This window comes from Papio anubis, chromosome 7 (assembly GCF_008728515.1).
Source record: "Papio anubis isolate 15944 chromosome 7, Panubis1.0, whole genome shotgun sequence".
NCBI classification, from domain to species: Eukaryota; Metazoa; Chordata; class Mammalia; order Primates; family Cercopithecidae; genus Papio; species Papio anubis.
In genome coordinates, this window is record NC_044982.1 from 37,237,551 (window position 1) to 37,257,906 (window position 20,356).

Consider the following 20,356-nt stretch of genomic DNA (forward strand, 5'->3'; position numbering starts at 1 on the left):
TTGCCACGTTGCCCAGGCTGGTCTAGAACTCCTGGGCCCAAGCGATCCTTCCACCTCAGCCTCCCAAAGTGCTGAGATTACAGGCGTGAGCCACCGCGCCCAGCCCTCTGTTTATTTTCTTGATAACAATCTGGAATCTTGATTCCATGAAACCTCTGAGAATCAAAAGAAATGTTATGGTGCCGCTCCCCAGGTAAACGCACAGAACCTCAAATTTTTGTAAGCGATTCTAGGGAATTGCTTATGGAATACTCCAGGATCTTCCGTGGAAAATCTATCCACCCTAAGTTAAGAATTCCACTGCTGAATATGAGGTTTGTTTCTATTATTAAGTGTTACGTATCTTTTTAAAAAGATAGTCTTTCTTAATGAGGCCTTCAGCTTTGAGATTTAACTAGGGAAGCAGCTTCCCTTTGCAACTAAAACTACTACCTCACAGCCATCCCGACAGCTGACAGAAAATTGAGAATTTCTTACCTCTGAGAAATTAACAGCCAAGGGAATGATTCCAGCCACGTAACATCCCACCAACATAGCCAAAGACAGTAGGCTAATGGAGATGAAATCATCCATTCTGCCCTTCTTTATTCACCCACCACCACTAGACAACAAATTTCCAGTGGCTTTAAAAGGTGCTTAGGTTCTTTAAACAGGTGTGGTGGTTCCAAGAGAGTGGGCTTTCCAGTTCTTTAGGCCTCCTCACCAGCAGATGTGTTCACGAGGCACCTTCCTCTTGAACGTACCCGGAAACAGACCCTTGTTGCTGATATTAGCACCAGAGAAAGCTTACAGCAATCTAAGGTCCCAGGCTCTGGGTTCTGAGATGCCAGTCATTCGATTCTCGTGGGTTAACAGAGATGGGAAAAGTCAATGGGGAAAATGTGCGAATGATCGATTTCTTCGATTGTCGGAATGAGAGTGGCACAACGTCTTACGCGGCGGCGGGTGACTCAAGCGAACCTGTTCGTTCCCTAGGCGCCCCTGTCTCCAAGAGGCGGCCCCGAAGGTGATCCGCCCCCCAGGGCAGGAAACCAGCCCACCAGTCCCAGCAAACTCTCCTTTGAGCCTGGGATGAGGAAAGGAGTCCTGCAGGTCTCTAACGATGGGTCCTAGGGGTTCAGCAGCAAAGTTGACACAAAGCTGTCTCTGCCCTATACCCGGTGCTGCCCATGGTACTGCACTCGGCCGGGCCTTGACCCGGAGTCGCCGATACTACAGCTGCCATGGCCGCCAAGTGGCACCTCTTCATTCCATCCACTTCCGGATTGTCTAACCGCCCCCTCCTTTACAAGGGCACTTCCGGGTTACAACCGACCTCTGGCCCGCGATACTTACGTTGCCGCCATTTTTGAGTAGGGCTAATTAAAGATGTCTGATGTCACTTTCTACACCGGTGCTCACTTGAGCCGTATATTTAATAACGAAAGTACGGAAGACAGCGTCTTGAAAGAAAATAGTTCTTCCTAAAGCTCGGAAACTTTCCCTTACTTACCTTTTTGCCTTTATCGAAGATGGCTGAAACAGAGTCAGTATCTGCTCTAGCTGCCGGAAGTGACTGTGCCTCTATGATCCAAAAGGCTCTTTTGCGTTGAATTTTCGACGACTTCCGGCGGCTCCTCTCGCGGGGATTGGCTGTTAGCGGCGTTGTGGCTAAGCTCGTGTAACGGCGGCGGTGTCGGCAGCAGCTGCAGCGAGGAGAGTTTGGCGCGATGGTGAGAAAGGCCCCCGCGGCTACCCGAGTCCGAGTCCCCGGCCTCCAGAGCGACCCCAGCCCCATACATTTTCCTCTCCCCACGAGCCCCATGCAGCGCGGCGTGATGCTCCCCGCCACTCCAGTTGGTGGATGGATCCTTCTTCCCGCCGCAGAGACGCCAGGCCTGACTCTAGGCCCCGGAGCGCCAGTCCGCCCTGCGGTTGCGCGGCCGCCTGCTCGCTCGGGTCAGGCGTGCCTTGGACCTGAGGATGAGCTCTCTCCCGATTGTTACTCGGTAGAGGGAGGCATAGGGATGGTGGTTTTTTTGGTTTGTTTTTTGAGACAGTCTCACTGTATCGCACAGGCTGGAGTACAGTGGTGTGATCTCGGCTCACTGCAACCTCCGCTTCCTGGGTTCAAGCAATTCTCCTGCCTCAGCTTCCCAAGCTGGGATTACAGGCGCCCACCACCTCGCCCGGCTAATTTTTGTATTTTAGTAGAGATGGAGTTTCATCATGTTGGCCAGGCTGCTCTCGAACTCCTGACCTCAAGCAGTCTACCCGCCACGGCCTCCCAAAGTGCTGGGATTACAGGCGTGAGCCATCGGGCCCGGCCGGGGATGGTGCTTTTTCCCTCCAAATGCTCTAGCCTGCTGTAGGAACAATGGGCCAGGGTTGTGTAACCTTTTCTCGAAGCTGACAGATCCAGCTTACTATACCCAGCATGTGGGCCAGGAGAGGTCGTATTTACTTTGTAGTGTTTTCTCAGCTTTCGTTTTCCTGTGCTCTGCCTTTTTTTTTTTTTTTTTTTCCTATTTCTGAGACCTCTAGGTAGTTCATGTGGCGCGTCCCTCAGCCCTCGATCCTGTTCTTATGTGTATTTATATCCTCTTGGGGCTGGAGACTGAAAAGTAGGCTCAGCTCAGAGACCAGCTCTATTAGAATCCAACTAGGATGATCTGTAAGCTCCAATTCGAAGAAAGTGACCAAAACTGGCTTGAGAGGTGGTATAATCTGTAAAGAATTTGAGCAGGAAAGCAATGCCATTTAAAAATGACCACATTTTAAAAAATGTATCATGTTACGTTCTTAGTGGTTTTTAATCCTTGGGCAGTAAGTATTGAAAATAGTAAACTTTGCCCAGTGTTCATTTTAAGACTAGATATAAAAAGCAACATGCTGTATAGCTTATTCCATTGTTACGCTTTCAAATTAGTCCTTTAATTTGCATTAGAATTGGAATACAATTATAGTAGTTGAGATAGCTAGTGTATAGGGGCAAGCTCTGTTGCAAGAATGCAGGTGGTTTCTACAAAATTATTTTTTCTTAACAAATGACTCATTGAAACTTTTTGAGTAGCTAGCTTACAAAGACTTCTGTGTAACAAATAATCTAATGCTTTCTGTGGCTTTTAAATCGATTTAACAAAGGCTTTGACTGTTCAGGTTATAGGTGAGAGTTAATCCTTCGTCTCTTGTCACCAAGTTTCGTTTTTATCTCACACCCTCTCAAACTTTTAGTCAAAGTGATTTAATTATTGATGGGGAGAGAAGAGTATAACCCTTTGTTTTGCGTGTCATGTTAAATGTACTATTTTTCCATTGTTTATTCAGCTATTTCAGCTCCAATTTGATGGTTAAAAATTCTGATCATTTTGGCCGGGCGCAGTGGCTCACGCCTGTAATCCCAGCACTTTGGGAGGCCGAGGCGGGCAGATCACCTGAGGTCAGGAGTTCGAGACCAGCCTGACCAACATGGAGAACCCCTGTCTCTACTAAAAAGACGAAATTAGCGAGCATGGTGGCATATGCCTGTAATCCCGGGTATTGGGAGGCTGAAGCAGAAGATTCTCTTGAACCCGGGAAGCAGAGGTTGTGGTGAGCTGAGATCGTGCCATTGCACTCCAGCCTGGGCAACAAGAACTCTGTCTCAAAAAAAAAAAAAAAAAATTATGTTCATTCCAAAACAGTTTAGGGTTCCTGTTGTTAGGAAATTTTTGTTTTCTGGTTTTTGGCTGAAAAATACTAGTACAGCAGAAGAGAAGGAAAAAAGTGAATAGTTTGATTTGGGACTGGGTTTACAGTGGAGTTGCATCATACTTGCATTTAATTAATCAACCGTACACGGGTAGCAAAAAATTGGATGGGTCATATTTTCAACAGACCAGTGAATTCTCAGCTGGATGAGATTTTTTGCTCCCTAAGGGACATTTGTCACAAACAATCAGCCAGCTCAAAATGTAATAGAGCCCAGGTTGAGAAACACTGAGATTGACTTGTTAGTGACTGAACACTAACAAAAACGTGTTCCCCAGTGAGCATGAAGTGGAAGACAAGTCTGTCTGCTATTTTTCGGGCATATTTCACATTTCTCGTAGTGTGATAACCTAACATTCTGTGTGATTCTAATACCTGGTTTTGGTATGAGAAAGCCCAGTAAGGCAAGTCATCTACTAGGTGAATAGTTCAATGGATTTTTAAGGGTAATTCTTATGATGGTTTATATTGCTAATTTATCTACTGCTTTAATGTTAAGTCTAACCCCTGGATAAAATGTGACTTTGCTCTTATGCTAAGGTTGGCAAAAAAACTTAAATTGAAACCATGCTTGTGATTATTACACTATTTCCCCTTTTGTTTCCTTTCATCAGCCCATCTGAGTTTTTATTAATGACTTAAGAGCATTAAAGATGGAAAGTGACCACTGGAGACAGAAAACCTAAGCAGGTTTATAATTTAGTTGGGAAGAAAAGATACAAAAGAAAAAGGAAGACAAGGTAGCTTATACTAATAACTTGTAGGCAGTAAATACAGTAGGACTGGGAGACTTAGGGAGACCTTACAGCAGAGTTGTGAATCCAGCTAGATCCTACACTTGGACTAAGACATAAATATTTTTGTGGGAAAAGTATCCTAATTACTTTTTTTTTTTTTTAAGAGATAGGGTCTCACTCTTCGATGCAATGGTGTGATCATGGTGCACTGCAGTCTCAGCCTCCTGGGCTCAAGGAATCCTCCTGCCTTAGACTTCCAAAGTGCTGGGACAATTGGCATGCACCCAGGAAATTTTATTTTATTTTTTTAGAGACAGGGTCTTGCTATGTTGCCCAGGCTGGTCTCAGGCTTCTGGCCTCAAGTGATTTTCCACCCCTCAGCCTCCCAGAGGATGAGGATTACAGGCGTGGGATGCCATGCCTGGCCTCTCTAATTACATTTTAATAACTAGCAATCATTATTGCATTACAAATGGGGATTTTTTTTTTTTATCATACTATGAATTTCTCAAATAGAAACTTATATTGAAATCATGTTTCCCCCCTGCAGTCTCACACCATTTTGCTGGTACAGCCTACTAAGAGGCCAGAAGGGAGAACTTATGCTGACTACGAATCTGTGAATGAATGCATGGAAGGTAAGTTTAACACTAATCAAGGGGTAGAAAAATGTCTCATTTAGGAACTGGGTTTTCCCCCACCAAATTTTTTTTTTTAAAATAGTCCATCCACCCCAGGCCCTGCCTTTTAATCAAGGGGTAGAAAAATGTCTCATTTAGGAACTGGGTTTTCCCCTTCCAAATTTCTTTTTTTAATAGTCCATCCACCCCAGGCCCTGCCTTTATCACTTCCAAACCTCCAGACTTCTTGAATTGCTAATTTTAGGCGGGAAGGCAGATATTTAGGATGGACCGTAATTATTGAACATCCTATTTATTTATTTATTTGTTTGTTTATTTATCATTTGAGACAGTCTTGCTCTGTCATCCAGACTGGAGTGCAGTAATGCAATCTCGGCTCATGCAACCTCCACCCCCCAGGTTCAAGCGATTCTTGTGCCACGGCCTCCCTAGTTGCTGGGACTACAGGCATGGGCCACCACAGCCAGCTAATTTTTTATGTGTTTAGTAGAGATGGGGTTTCACCACGTTGGCCCTGACCTCCTGACCTCAAGTGATCCACCAGTCTTGGCCTGTTGAACATTTTAAACATTAATTATGTATATACTATCCTCCTTGCTGCAAGTATTAGGTGTTTGTTTTGTTTTGTTTTTTTAAACTAATGTATATAGTGAATGACTTTCCAGAGCTGCTTGTTTTATAAATATTCTTATATTATTTGTCACATGTTATTTTGTTATAGTATAGAAATATTTTACAGGTATCCCTTATATATTCTGGTTAAATTCAAGCACTATAGACTTGCGTGTCTGTTTTTAATAGGTTGTTTTAATAGATTTAAGGGATACAAGTGCAGTCTTCTATAGATATATTGCAAAGTAGTAAAGTCTGGACCTTTTTTTTTTTCCTTAAGAGACAGGGTCTTGCTCTGTCACCCAGGCTGGGGTGCAGTGGTGATCATGGCCTATTGCAGCCTCAGTTTCTTGGGCTCAAGCAGTCCTCCTGCCTCAGCCTCCCAAATAGCTGGGACTACAGGCACCTGCTGCCACACCTGGCTAATTTTTTGTTTCTTTTTTTTATAGAGATGGGGTCACTGTGTTGTACATGTTGGTCTCAGACTTCTAGCCTCAAGCAGTTCTCCTGCCTTAGCCACCCAAAGTTCTGGGATTACAAGTGTGAGCCACCGCGCCCAACCAAGTCTGGGTTTTTAGTGTAACCATCACCTGGTGTACATTGTACACAGTAGTGATTTTTCATCCCTCACCTTTCTCCCACCTTTTGTAGTCTCCAGTGTCAGTTATTCCACTCTGTCCATGTGCACACATTATTTAGCCTCCACTAATAAATGAGAACATTAGATGTTTGACTTTCTGAGTTACTTTACTTGAGGTAATGACCTCCAGTTCCATCCATGTTGCTACAAAGACATGGTTTTATTTTTTTAATAGCTGAGTAGTAATCCATGGTATGTATATGTATGCATACTCATACACCACATTTCCTTTATCTAGTCATCCATTGATGGACACTTAGGTGATTCCATAACTTTGCTGTTGTGTATAGTACTGCAGTAAACATACGAGTGCATTTATCTTTGTTTCTTTTTGTTTTTTGAGACAGAGTCTCACTCTGTCACCCAGGCTGGAGTGCAGTGGTGCAGTCTCAGCTCACTGCAACTTCTGCCTCCTAGGTTCAAATGATTCTCCTTCCTCAGCCTCCTGAGTAGCTGGGACTACAGGTGTGTGCCACCACACCCAGCTAATTTTTGTATTTTTAGTAAAGACAGGGTTTCACCATGTTGACCAGGCTGGTTCTGAACTCCTGACCTCAAGTGATCCACCCACCTCAGCCCCCCAAAGTGTTAGGATTGCAGGCAGGAGCCACCACTCCTGGCCGTCTGCACTAATTCTTAAAGAAGAACATGGCATTTTTTCTTCATCTCTTTTCAGATCCATTTCTCTGCTGACATTTCTGCTTGCTATTGATGTAGATTTTGTATGCAAACTCTTAGCAAATTGTTTCCTAACCTGTATTATCATGTTTGGTCTTTGATTCTGCAATACTCTTTATTAACTTTTGCTGATTTTAATAAAGTCTAACTTAAAAAAAAGTTAATATACTTTATTTCTCAGGGCAGTTTCAGGGTTGTAGAAAAATTGAACAGAAACTACAGTTTTCCCATATTACTCTCTTTCTTCACCCCTACACGATTTCCCCTATTTTTAACGAATCTCTTTGGTGTGGTACATTTGTAACAGTGATGAACCAGTATTCATTACTGATACATTATCATTAAGTAAAGTTCGTAGTTTATACTAGGTTTCATTCTTTATGTCCTACATTTCTGTGGATTTTCCCAAATGCGCAGTGTCATTTGTCCGCCATTACAGCGTCACACAGAATGGTTTCACTGCCCTGCCCTAAATATTGCTTGTGCTCTACCTATTCATCCCTTCCTACCCCACCCTCAACCTCTGGGAACCATTGTTCTTCTCACTGTCTCCATAGTTTTGCCTTTTCCAGAATGTCATATAGTTGGAACCATTATCGTGTGTGGCTTTTTCTTACTGGCTTTTTTGACTTAGCAATGTGCATTTAAGTTTCCTCCATGTCTTTTCATGACTTAGTAGCTCTTTTTCTTATTCTAAAAATTAAAAATGGTGATTTATTTCCCATTTAAAAAGCTAAAACAAAAAAAAAGTTAAAATGATTATTAAATAAGTTCTCACATGTTGTGATTGCCAAATGGTAATTTTATTATTCTATTTTTTTTTTTTTTTTTGTAGAAAAAAACTTCTGTAGATCGAATCTTTTTTCTCCTCCCCTCTCACTATTTTTTAAGAGCAGTTAAAGATTATTTAAGACCATGTTTTTAGAGCAGTTTTAGGTTTATGGGAAAATTGTTTGGAAAGTACAGAGCTCCAGCATACGCCTTCTTTCCTCCCCTTCTTAGTTTCCCCTATTAGTGCATTTTCTGTTAGTCTGATTACACTTGTTGCGATTGATGAATTAATATTGATAGATGATTATTAACTAAAGTTCACAGTTTATGTTAGGGTTTACTGTATGTGTTGAACATTCTGTGGGTTTTGACATGTATAATTACATGTATCTACTTTTACTGTATCATACAGAGTAGTTTCACTCCCAAAAATCCCCATTGCCCTACCTATACCTCCTTCCTTGCCACCACCCCCAAACCCCTGATCTTTTCACCATCTCTGTAGTTTTGCCTTTTCTGGAATGTCATGTTGGAGTTAGTGGAGTATGAAGCCTTTTCAAATTGGCTGCTTTGACCTAGCAATATGCTTTTTTTTTTTTTTTTTTTTAAACTCTGTCACCCATGCTGGGGTGCTGTGATGCAATCTCAGCTCACTGCAACCTCTGCCTCCCTGGTTCAAGCGATTCTTCTGCCTCAGCCACCCAAGTAGCTGGGATTACAGGCCTGCGCCACCACGCCTGTTGTTTTGTATTTTTAGTAGAGACAGGTTTTACTCTTTGGCCAGGCTGGTCTCAAACTCCTGACCTCAAGTGATCCATCCACCTTGGCCTCCCAAAGTCTGAGGATCACAGGCTTGAGCCCCCACGCGTGGATGACCTAGCAGTATGCTTTTATGGTTCTTTCTTTTTGTGTGTGTGGCTGTATAGCTCATTTCTTTTTATTGCTGGATAATATTCCCTTGAATGAATGTACTACAGTTTGGTTATCCATTCACTTATTGAAGAACATCTTGTTTGCTTCTATTTTTTGGCAATTACGAATAAAGCTGCTATAAACATTTATGTGTAGGTTTTTGTGTAGACCTAAGTTTTCAGCTCATTTGGGTAAATACGTAGGAGAGTGATTGCTAGATTATGTGGTACGAGTATGTTTAGCTTTGTAAGAAACTGCTGAACTGTCTTCAGACATGGCAGTACCATTTTGCATTCCCACTAGCAGTGAATGAGTTTCTGTTCCACATCCTTACCAGCATTTGGTGTTGTCAGTGTTTTAGATTTTAGCCATTCTAAGGTATCTTATTGTTTTAATTTGCAATTCCCTAATGACATATAATGTCATCTTTTCATATGCTTATTTGCTGTCTACATCTTTATTGAGGTATCCACATCTTCTGCCCATTTTTCATTGATTATGGTTGAGTTTTAGGAGTTCTTTGTATATTTTTGGACACTAGTCCTTTATCAGATAGATGTTTTATAAAGGTTTTCTCCCAGTTTGTGGTGTCTTCTCACTTTCCTAACAGTGTCTTTTAGAGCCAAAAGTTCTTTATTTTTATAAACTTTAACTTACACATTTTTGTTTTTGTTGTGCTTTTGGTGTCATATCTAAGAAACCATTGCTTTATCCAAGGTCACAAATATTAATGCCTTTATTTTTTTCTATGGGTCTTATAGTTTGGGCTCCTACTTTTAAGTCTCTGGTCTGTTGTAGGGATGTGTCCAAGTTCATTCTTTCACATGTGACTATCCATTTGTCTGAGCGTCATTTGTTGAAAAGACTGTTCTTTGTGGAATTGTTTTGGCATGCTAGTCAAAAAGCGGTTGACCATAAATGTGAGGGTTTGTTTCTGGGCTCTCATTTCTGTTCCATTGATCTAGATACCTATCCTCATGCCAATACCATATTGTCTTGATTGCAGTAGTTTCATAGTAAGTTTTGAAATCGGGAAGTTTGAATCCTCCTGTGTTGTTCTTTTTCGAGATTATTTTGGCTGTCTTGGGTCCCCTGCATTTCTGTGTCAAATTTAGGATTAGATTGTTGCCTTCTGCAAAAGCAGCTTGGATTTTTACAGGAATTGCATTGAATCTGTAGATCATTTGGGGGAGTATTGCCATCAGGTCTTCCAACTCATGAACATGGAATATCTTTCCGTTTATTAAGCATGGCATGGTGGCTCATACCTGTCATCCCAAGACTTTGGGAGGACAAGGTGAGCGGATTGCTTGAGCCTAGGAGTTTTGAGACTAGCCTGGGCAACATGATGAAGCCCCTGCTCTCCAAAAAGTACAAAAATTAGCTTGGCATGGTGGTGTGTACCTGTAGTCCCAGATCCTTGGGAGGATCACTTGAACTTGAGAGGTCAAGGCTGCAGTGAGCTGTAATTGGGCCACTGCACTCCAGCCTGGGCAACAGAATAAAACATTGTCTCAAGGGAAAAAAAAGTCTTTCCATGACATTTTATAGTGTAGTGTACACTTTTTGTACTTCTTTTGTTAGGTTTATTTCTTTTTTTTTTTTTTTTTTTGAGACGGAGTCTCACTGTGTCTCCCAGGCTGGAGTGCAGTGGCGCGATCTCGGCTCACTGCAAGCTCCGCCCCCCGGGTTCACGCCATTCTCCCGCCTCAGCCTCCCAAGTAGCTGGGACTACAGGCGCCCGCTACCGCGCCCGGCTAGTTTTTTGTATTTTTAGTGGAGACGGGGTTTCACCATGTTAGCCAGGATAGTCTCGATCTCCTGACCTTGTGATCCACCCGCCTCGGCCTCCCAAAGTGCTGGGATTACAGGCTTGAGCCACCGCGCCCGGCCTTGTTAGGTTTATTTCTAAGAGTTTTATTTTTTATGCTGTTATAAATGGAGTTTTCTTAATTTTATTTTCAGATTTGTTGTTAAGCCATAGAAATAGAATTTATTTTCATATACTGATCGTATATCCTGCAACCTTGCTGTACTCATTTATTAGTTCTAATAGATTTTTATTGTTTCCTTAGGATTTTCTATCTACAAGATAATGTCATCTGCAAATAATGATAGCTGTATTTCTTCCTTTCCAATCTGAAGGCCTGTAATCTCTTTTTCTTGCCTAATTGCCCTGGCTAGAACTTCTAGTACAATGTTGAATATAAGTAGCAACAGTAAATATTCTGGTATTCTTCGTAATCTTAGCAGAAAAGCATTCCGTCTTTAACCATTAAGTATAATGGAGGCTGGGCGTGGTGGCTCATGCCGGTAATCCCAGCACTTTGGGAGGCCAACCCGGGTGGATCACCTGAGCTCAGGAGTTTGAGACCAGCCTGGCCAACATGGTGAAACCCCATCTCTACTAAAAATACAAAAGTTAGCCGGGCTTGGTGGCGTATACCTGTAATCCCAGCTACTCTGGAGGCTGAGGCTGAGGCAAGAGAATCGCTTGAACCTAGGAGGTGGAGGTTGCAGTGAGCCAAGATTGCTCCATTGCACTCTGGCCTGGGTAACAAGAGTGAAAACTCCATCTCAAAAAAAAAAAAAAAAGTATGGTAACTGTGGGTCAATGCCTTTTTAAGATACATGAATTTATTTTCCTAGTTTTTGTTTTCTTTCCATTCAGTAACTCATGGGTGATATTCTGTGATCACAATGTAGTATGCCAGTAGCAATCAAAAACCCTAAGATAGTTGTTTGGTAGTTCTGTGGTTGAATAGTATTTTTACTAGGAAATTTATAAAGTTAAATTTATAAAGTTAAAAATACATAAGCTAATAAAAGGCTTATGTATACAGTATAGGACATGTTTTTTCTAGATAACTGGCATTTATGTCACTTATCCATTCATCATAATAGTCTTAAAATAGTTGACAGTGGGAGTAGACTGAAAAGGTATATTCTCCTTTTGTGGGAATAAGAAAGGAGAGTATCAGGCCAGGCGCGATGGCTCACGCCTATAATCCCAGCCCCTTGCGAGGCTGAGGCGGGCTGATCACCTGAGGTCAGGAGTTCAAGACCAGCCTGGCCAACATGGTGAAACTGCATCTCTACTAAAAATACAAAAAATTAGCTGGGTGTGGTGGCAGGTGCCTGTAATCCCAGCTACTTGAGGGACTGAGGCAGGAGAATCGCTTGAACCCAGGAGGCAGAGGTTGCAGTGAGCCAAGATCGCATCATTGCACTCCAGCCTGGGCAACAAGAGCAAAACTCTTGTCTCAAAAAAAAAAAAGAAAAGAAAGGAGAGTATCATTGATTAAAAACTAAATAGGTAATGTATTCGGTAGCTAATTATAATTAGTGATGTGGGCTTGCTATTAATGATTTTGCTTATTATCTTTTTTATTATATTTCAGTACTTACATCCTTGTTCATGTGCTAATGCTTTATATGTATTATTTCAAATAAACTCACAATTCTATGAAGAGGCACTCTTAACTCTGTTTGACAGGTGTGGTTCAGGGAATGGAGTTGTTTGTCCTTGGTTTGACAAGGGCAGAGCTGGAACTCAAGTCTGTGTGAATCCATAGTCCAGGATCTTAAATACACGTTAGGATAATCTCTTTCCTTGTTGCCAATTTTTAATTTTAATTTTTATTTTTTTTGGATTTTTTATTTTTTTGCTCTGTGGCTTTAGGAAGAATTACTGAAAAACCTGTTAAGACCCACAGTGATATTTGTTTGAGCCATCAGATGGCAAGTCTTGAAAGTCCCTTAGCTCCAATGGTTTGAAGTAATCATTTTATTATTAAGACACAAAATAGTTACACCAACATTGTGGTGAATTTCTCGGCTGCCCAGACTGGAGTGCAGTGATGCAATCATGGCTCACTGCAGCCAAGTGATTCTCCCACCTCAGCTTCCCAAGTAGCTGGGACCACAGGCACATGCCATCACACCTGGCTAATTTTTTAATTTTTGTAGAGATGAGGTCTCCCTGTGTTGCCCAGGCAGGCTGGTCTTAAACTGCGAGGCCGCTGCACCTGACCTGGTGAATTTATAAAATAAAAAAGTATTTGCTAGTGGCAATAATCAAAAGCCATCAATCGATCATCTTTTCCCCAGCCCAACTTTATTAAAGTAAATATGATATCAACATATAGCACTGCTCATATCTAGAAGTGTATACGATTTTAAGATTTTGCTTTTTTTCCTATCCTTTCTTAGGTGTTTGTAAAATGTATGAAGAACATCTGAAAAGAATGAATCCCAACAGTCCCTCTATCACATATGACATCAGTCAGTTGTTTGATTTCATCGATGATCTGGCAGACCTCAGCTGCCTGGTGTAAGTATTGGCCAACATGTCTGTTATCTTGTATTTTCTATTGTTTTTCTGTCTCTTTGAGGTGATTTAAGGTATTGGGAGCTAACTATGTGCCTGACACTGATCTTTGCATTTGCATAGTGTATAGTAATTAATATTTCTCTTACAGAAATAAGAGATTGGCAACATACAGCCAAAGGCACAGAAAAAAAGAACTTTGCTAATTGATATAGTTAGTATCCAGTAAGGATCCTAATTAAGACGTTCCATGTCCCTGTTCTTTGTTCCTTATACCTAATATTTTTTTCCCTTTACAGTCTTTGTCCTAAAGCCATTGGTTTTGGATTAAAACCAAGATTATCTTTTTTTCATGACATTTCAAAAACTTAAATATGTGTAGGGCTGAAATTGAATTTAATTTCAATCCTACCCTGTGTAAATATATATTTTTTGGTATGTAATAATGAGATTTTTAAACATATTTGTTATAGTTTGTATTGATAATCTGCTTCTGCAACTGCTAACAAGTAGCATAAAGTATTACTATAGACTTACCTAATCTTTTTTACATTAGTGAACAGAAATTGAGGGTAAATGCAGCTCATTTAACTAGCACCTTATGATACAATACTCAATCATCAGATACTTGAATACTTATTACATGCCAAGTGCTGTGCTAGAAGTTGAAAGAGCAGTGATGAGAAATATACAAGTCTTACTCATAGGCACTTCCTGGATCACCACTGGAGCCAGTCCTGGAATGTGACTGCACCATGCTGTCTCCCCAAAAGTTCCAAAACATGCATTTCCTTGGAATGTTTGAGTTTTATTTTGTGTACTTCTTCATTGTGTTCCAGTTGTAGCCATTTCACTTTGGTCACTCAGAACATTCAAATGAATGTTGCATGGTACTTTAAGCCATGCAGACATCCATAGGAAAAACATACCAGACAGAGGGGATGGTGGACAGCTTGTGTAGAAGTCCTGAAGTACGGGTGCCTGGCATGTTTGAAATCATTAAGGAAGCCTTTGAGGCTGCAGAGGAATGAGTGAAGGAGAGAGTCTTAGGAGATTGGAGGGGTAGGGAGCAATGATATCCTGGAAGCCAGTGCAGAAGTGTATCGTATCATCGATAGGTCAGATAAGTAAGGACTGAGAATTTAATTGACCTCTGGGTTTCACACTGTGGAAGTATTTGATGGCTTCCAAAACAGTTGTGGTATAGTGCCAGGAGTAAAACTGCTTACAGATTTCAGTGTATGGAAGGGAATGAAAAGAGAGGATTTATAGGTGGCTATTACAGGCTTGCTTCCCCCCCCCCCCCCAAAGAATTTTGCTTGAAAGAACAGAAAAATGGGGTTGTAGCTGGAAAAGGAAATTGCTTTTTTTAAGGTGGGAAAAGTAATGGTAAGTTTGTAGGCTGATGGGATGATCTACTAGAGAAGGAGAAACTGATAGCTCAGATTGGTTCTTGGACAGTTCATTCATGAAAAAGGGAGGACAGGCAAATTTGGGAGCTGGGGGGAATTATCTTCTGTATGCTTCAGTTATCTCGGAAAGATAGGGAGCAAGGACACCATTTGAAACAGGTGTTACAGGTTTGTGGAAAAGTAAGAAATAAGCTAGGAAGGTGAAAGAAGTAGGGAACTGCAGTTAATTCAGGGACGTATTAAGTGTCCTCCAATGTACCTATCTGATAATGATTTAAAGTGAAATCAGTCATTGTGATCATGGGATTTTTATCCTAGTCTCTTTCACCTGGATGGTTACAGGTGCGGAGTAGGTAGAGAGTAAAGATGTTGCTAAAGGTTGAGGGCATATATGAGGATAACAGCAAGGATTGAATGACCATGAGCTTTAATTGGATGTGTAGGAGGAGGTGCTGGAAACAGGTAGATAAGTTAATTGTAGGTCCCACTGGATCAAGGATTGCTCACATTAGAGTGTTAGGAAGTGGTGGTCAGAGAATGACATGCTTGAAATTAGGAAATTGAAGTTGTTAGTAATGACAAGGTCTAGGGATCTGGCCAACAGATGGTAGGAGATGAGATCATTAGAGGAAAAGAGTTTATGGAATTGGGAGGCCTAGGTGTTGACAGAATCATCCACTGGATATGAAATTACCAATAATGTGTATATTAATTGATAGAATTTAAGAACAAGTTGCTTTGTTTTTGTTCACTGCTGCACCTCTGGTACATAATTAGGGCTGAGTAAATATTGATTATATAAATGCACGTCATTCATGATGTTGTTTGAGGCATAGCTTTCTAAAATTATTGATAATTTTCTATTTCCCTTATTTGTATTACAGAGCTATATTCTGCATTGATTAAAAATTAATGGTTGTCTTTATGATTTTATAAAAGAACCTTACTGAAACATTCACGATCTAATCCTGATGCTTTTGGGATGTCGTACTTACTCCCAGTAAGTGGGAAGTAAACTTGAAACGAAGGATCATGTTTTACTCGTCTTGGGAGGCTGTGGTTAAGAGCTAGCTGGAGCGGAGAATTAGACATAGCTGGGTTTGAATCCTGTCTCCACCATTTGCTAGCTCCCTTTGACAAGGCCACTTGGTATTGCTAAACTTCAGTTTGCTCATTTGTGAAATTGAGACAAATCTAGTTCACAAGACTCCTTGTGAGGATCAAGTGCTTGCTGAGCACAGCATTATTAGACATGCCGCAACTCCCTTTTCAACTAGATCGAAGAAGTCAGGATAGAGTTTTATTTTTAATTACAAGCATGTTTTTTAAATTTGCCAGGAGTAGAATGATATGAATTTTAATTTCTACAAGTGAGATAAATTATAAATTTCAAGTGAGATTTCAAAGGCGTTCAGGTTTTTTCAACAATATGAAAATTGAACAGAGTAAAACAGTTATAAGTAACATGTTAATAACGTAAAAGTATGTCATTAATGACAGAACATAACTTTTCTAACTTTGTACTAGACTTTATAAAAAGAAAAATTTAGAGACAGGGTCTTGCTATGTTACCCAGGCTGGTCTCAAACTCCTGGGCTCAAGTGATCCTGCTCCCTCAGCCTCCCCAAGGGGTGAGATTACAGGCATGAGCAACTGTGCCTGGCTGTATGGACTTTAAAATGTAAACTAGAAACCATATCTAGCATACTAAACTGATTTTTAATACAGTATTTGCTATATTAAAGCAAAATGGGGGGAAGCTTTATTACCTAGATAGTTCTTCCCACCTACAGTTGTTCCAGAAATATAGAAGAGAGGTTAATGATAATTTATGACTTTTAATAGTTTCAGAGAGACTGTTAAAAACCATAAATTATCATAGCTTGAAAACCTGTACCTATTTATGTTTGTTTCTAATGTTGAAAACTTTTTGGCCTCTGAAAAACTTTCAGAATCAAATTTAGGACTTAAAACTACTTTTCCCAGGTGACTTTGGTTATGTCCTTTTTGTTATTTGAATGTTCAGAAGAAATCAGGTATTGTTTCCAAAGAGGTCACCCACTGCCACAGCACATCCTGTAACAGCACGTCCTCTCCTCTGTTTCATCAAGGACTAAGATTTGGGCCGTTACTCCTCAGACCAGAGACTGGGTCCATTTTTGGTTTGTAGATGGTTGTGTGCTCATTGCTTCTATTAAATTGACATGGCAGTGACATAGGACTTTTTTTAAGTAATTTTTTTTGAACAGTTTGTGTGGAAATGGAATAAATAAGAATCTACTTTGTAACATGGCTAAACCCACAGCAAACTGACCATGTATTAATAATAAAATGTAGGCATGGAAAATTTGTATTTCGTATACTTAAAGTCAGAGTCAGAGTTTTTCAGTTTTCTGATCTGTATGTTTTTTAAAAAAGCTTTTTGTAAGATGAAAATAATATCCTTTTGATGATGCAGTATTTTCTTGTTTGCTTAGAGACAAAGGACATTTTCACCGTCAGTTATTGTAATGACGAGAGGTATTCCTGATCAGTAAGAGAAGTTGGTATCACTGAAGACGCTGCTGATTTCACTGCCCAGACCCACAGCCTCTGTTCTTATATAAACTTACATTCATTGACCATAACAATAGGTTAAAAGACTCATCTGTGCCAATGACTAGGCATTTTATTAAAGTATGTAACATTTAATTGTCTCATTTTCCAGTACCGGTTAACAGCCATCAACCACACAGCTTTCCATAAAGAAGGCATTATTACTTTTTTTTTTTTTTTTTTGGAGATAGAGTCTCGCACTGTCGCCCAGGCTGGAGTGCAGTGGTGCCATGTCGGCTCACTGCAACCCCCGCCTCCCGGGTTCAAGCATTGTCCTGCCAGCCTCCCGAATAGCTGGGACTACAGGTGCACACCACCATGCCCAGCTAATTTTTGTATTTTTTTTTAGTAGAGACGGGGTTTCACAATGTTGGCCAGGATGGTCTTGACCTCTTGACATAGTGACCCGCCGGCTTTGGCTTCCCAAAGTGCTGGGATTACAGGCATGAGCCGCTGGCACCCAGCCTACTATTTGATGAGTTGGAAAATTGCATGCAAGTTGATGGATTCCTAAATGTTCACAAACCAGAGTGATTTTTGTTAGGGGGGAATGGTATAAACAAAGCCTGTCCCACCCAGATATGATAATTGTGAGAAATTTTATTCCTTTTTAAGTTCTTTTCCAGTGTTAATATAAACGTTATAGTCTCTTCTGCCACATTGTGCAGTAGACTAGCTTAGAGCTTATTTAATTAGGAAGCATTGACAGAGTTTTCAGAAAAAATTACAGTTTATAATTTTTTAATTTGGTTATGCATTTTTAAAAATGGGAATCTTGTACATTTTTAATAAACCAGATTGTGACCATACTGTTCAGAGGAAGATATGATGTTAATTGTATAAAGCATTCCTACTTTGGAATTTATTTCCTTTGCCAAAAATTGTAGTTAGGTTTCTAACTTAGTGATTAACAGTGAGGACTCTGGATTCAGGAGTATTTAAAATCTACCTCCAGTCCAGCATTACCTAGCGAATAAGTTGCTTCACTTTTAAAGCCTTGGTTTCTCATTTATGAAAAAGGAGGCCAGGTGCAGTGGCTCACGTCTGTAATCCCAGCACTTTGGGAGGCCGAGGCGGCTGGATCACTTGAGGTCAGGAGTTCAAGACCAGCCTGGCCAACATAGTGAAACCTTGTCTCTACTAAAAATACAAAATACAAAAAATTAGCCGGACGTGGTGGCACACGCCTATAGTCTTACCTACTCAGGAGGCTGAGGCAGGAGAATCATGAAAACCCAGGTGGCAGAGGTTGTAGTGAGCCAAGATGGTACCACTGCACTCCAGACTGAGTGACAGAATGAGACTCTGTCTCAAAAAAGGAGGTAGGCGGGGAGCAGGGATAATTGTACCTACTCACAGGGTTGTAAGAGTTAATTCAGGTAAGAATTTAAAGCAACCCCAGTACTCTGTGACATCTTACTAGATACTACTCACAGTCTCATTGGAGTTTTACTGCTAATGCTAGTCTGTGTACTCCTTACCCTTCTGATTAGAGAGATTTTGGAGCTTCCTATGTCTTCTGATAATTCTTCTCCATAGGCCTCTAGCATTATTTATTTTAAAAAGCAAATCCTAAAATATAGGTTTAAGATTTCCTTAATACTTTACAGGGGGAGGGAAATCAGCAAGAAATCTTTGTTGCCAGTACATGTTTTTTAAAGGTTTTTTTAGTTAACTCGGAATAAACTTTGCGAATCTAAAGTTTGTTCTAGTGTTTTTTGTTTCTTTGGTTTTTTGTTTGTTTTTGTTTTTGTTTTTTTGAAATGGAGTCTCACTCGTGGGAGTGCCATGGCACGATCTCGGCTCACTGCAACTTCCACCGGTTGAAGCAATTCTCTTGCCTCAGCCTCCCGAGTAGCCAGGACTACAGATGTGTGCCACCATGCCCAGCTAATTTTTGTACTTTAGTAGAGGCAAGGTTTTACCATGTTGGCCAGGCTGATCTTGAGCTCCTGACCTCAAGTGATCCAGCTGCCTTGGCCTCCCAAAGTGCTGGGATTACAGGCATGAGCCACTGCGCCTGGCCAATTTTTTTGTTGTTTTTTAATCACTAAAGGAACCATAAAAATAGAAACTATGTAGGAGACAGAACACATGGTTTCTGGTCATACTCTGTGAAGAAGTAGGTATGTAACATATTGGGCGTTTAGCTTAAAAGTTCTAAGTCATATTTTCTTTTTCCACTGTAAGATTGTACTAGGTGATACAAAGTTCATGTCACTTAAAATTCAACGGCTGTGGAAGTAGCTCTTTCAGTTTTTCATTAAGTTCAGTTTTGGAAATGTGCACATCTGTGCCATCATTGGGCAGTTATAATTTGGGGATTTAAACACCTGACAGTGATTGACCACTGTGACTTTGCTTATTCTTTTTCTCTCCTCAGTTACCGAGCTGATACCCAGACATACCAGCCTTATAACAAAGACTGGATTAAAGAGAAGATCTACGTGCTCCTTCGTCGGCAGGCCCAACAGGCTGGGAAATAATTGTGTTGGAAGCATTGGGGGGGGGGGGTGGGGGTGGGCTTGGAACACAGGTGTGTACAGCGTGCTGTAGTGGAAGTTTTGTATCATAGTAATCCTGTTTCCACTTTGTTATACTCTAGCCAAGATTGACTGTATTGGATGAAATGTGAGGATCTTGTTCAATCAGAAACCCCCATTACCCCCTCTTTTTTTCTTTTCTTTTCTTTTTTTTTTTTTTTACTTAAACATTTTTATGATGATTTAGATGAAAGTGGTTCTTCGTCAGTTAATGTTGGTTCCAGTCCTTCAACTGTTCGTATCTACTTTATAACATTCATGTACTAACCCTTCTTCAAGATGGGGTGGGGGGTGGAAATGCAGTTTAGCCATGTCCTCAAGATAAAGTCTTGGTAAAAATAAATAAATGTCCTTTAGTTATATTTTCTCCCTGAGTGCTTTTTTTTTTTTTTTTTTTTTTGGCCTTTGAACATTGAATTTTCTTGCATAGCATTTTTTCATTGTAAGTGTAAAAACCAATAGCTTACTACAAAGGAATTTGAAGAAAAGTTTAAATGAATTATTTTTGCTTACATTTTGCTGTGATTTATGTGAAGCTAATATACTTTTACCTCACTTTTCCAGCATAATTAAATGAATCTTAATTATAGCTCCAAGGTTTGTACCTACCATTGATGCAAACATTATAAATGACTTTCTGGTGATACAGCTTGTCTGCAGCAGCAGCAGACAGATGAACTTCTTAGTGTTAATCAAATCAAGTATTCTTTCTAGGCGGTCTTTGTGCCCTTTTCAGAGCCTTTAGTTGGATACTAG

The 20,356-nt window shown here is 40.6% G+C and overlaps 2 protein-coding genes across 2 annotated transcripts in view; one reads left to right on the forward strand and one right to left on the reverse strand.

The window, feature by feature from the left end:
- SLC39A9 (solute carrier family 39 member 9) overlaps window positions 1-688 on the reverse strand; it is a 58,596-nt gene extending 57,908 nt beyond the window's left edge. Inside the window, exon 1 of the mRNA XM_031668971.1 lies at window positions 478-688. Within this exon, the coding sequence (XP_031524831.1) occupies window positions 478-573 (96 nt within the window). The 5' untranslated portion in view covers window positions 574-688. The remainder of the gene's footprint in view (window positions 1-477) is intronic.
- Window positions 689-1,311: 623 nt separating this feature from the next.
- On the forward strand, window positions 1,312-19,967 carry ERH (ERH mRNA splicing and mitosis factor). The gene is made up of 4 exons (XM_031668039.1): window positions 1,312-1,712; window positions 5,017-5,104; window positions 12,933-13,053; window positions 19,441-19,967. Exons 1-4 carry the CDS (start codon window positions 1,710-1,712, stop codon window positions 19,541-19,543), a joined length of 315 nt encoding a protein of 104 aa, XP_031523899.1. The 5' UTR covers window positions 1,312-1,709; the 3' UTR covers window positions 19,544-19,967.
- Window positions 19,968-20,356: the final 389 nt, after the last annotated feature.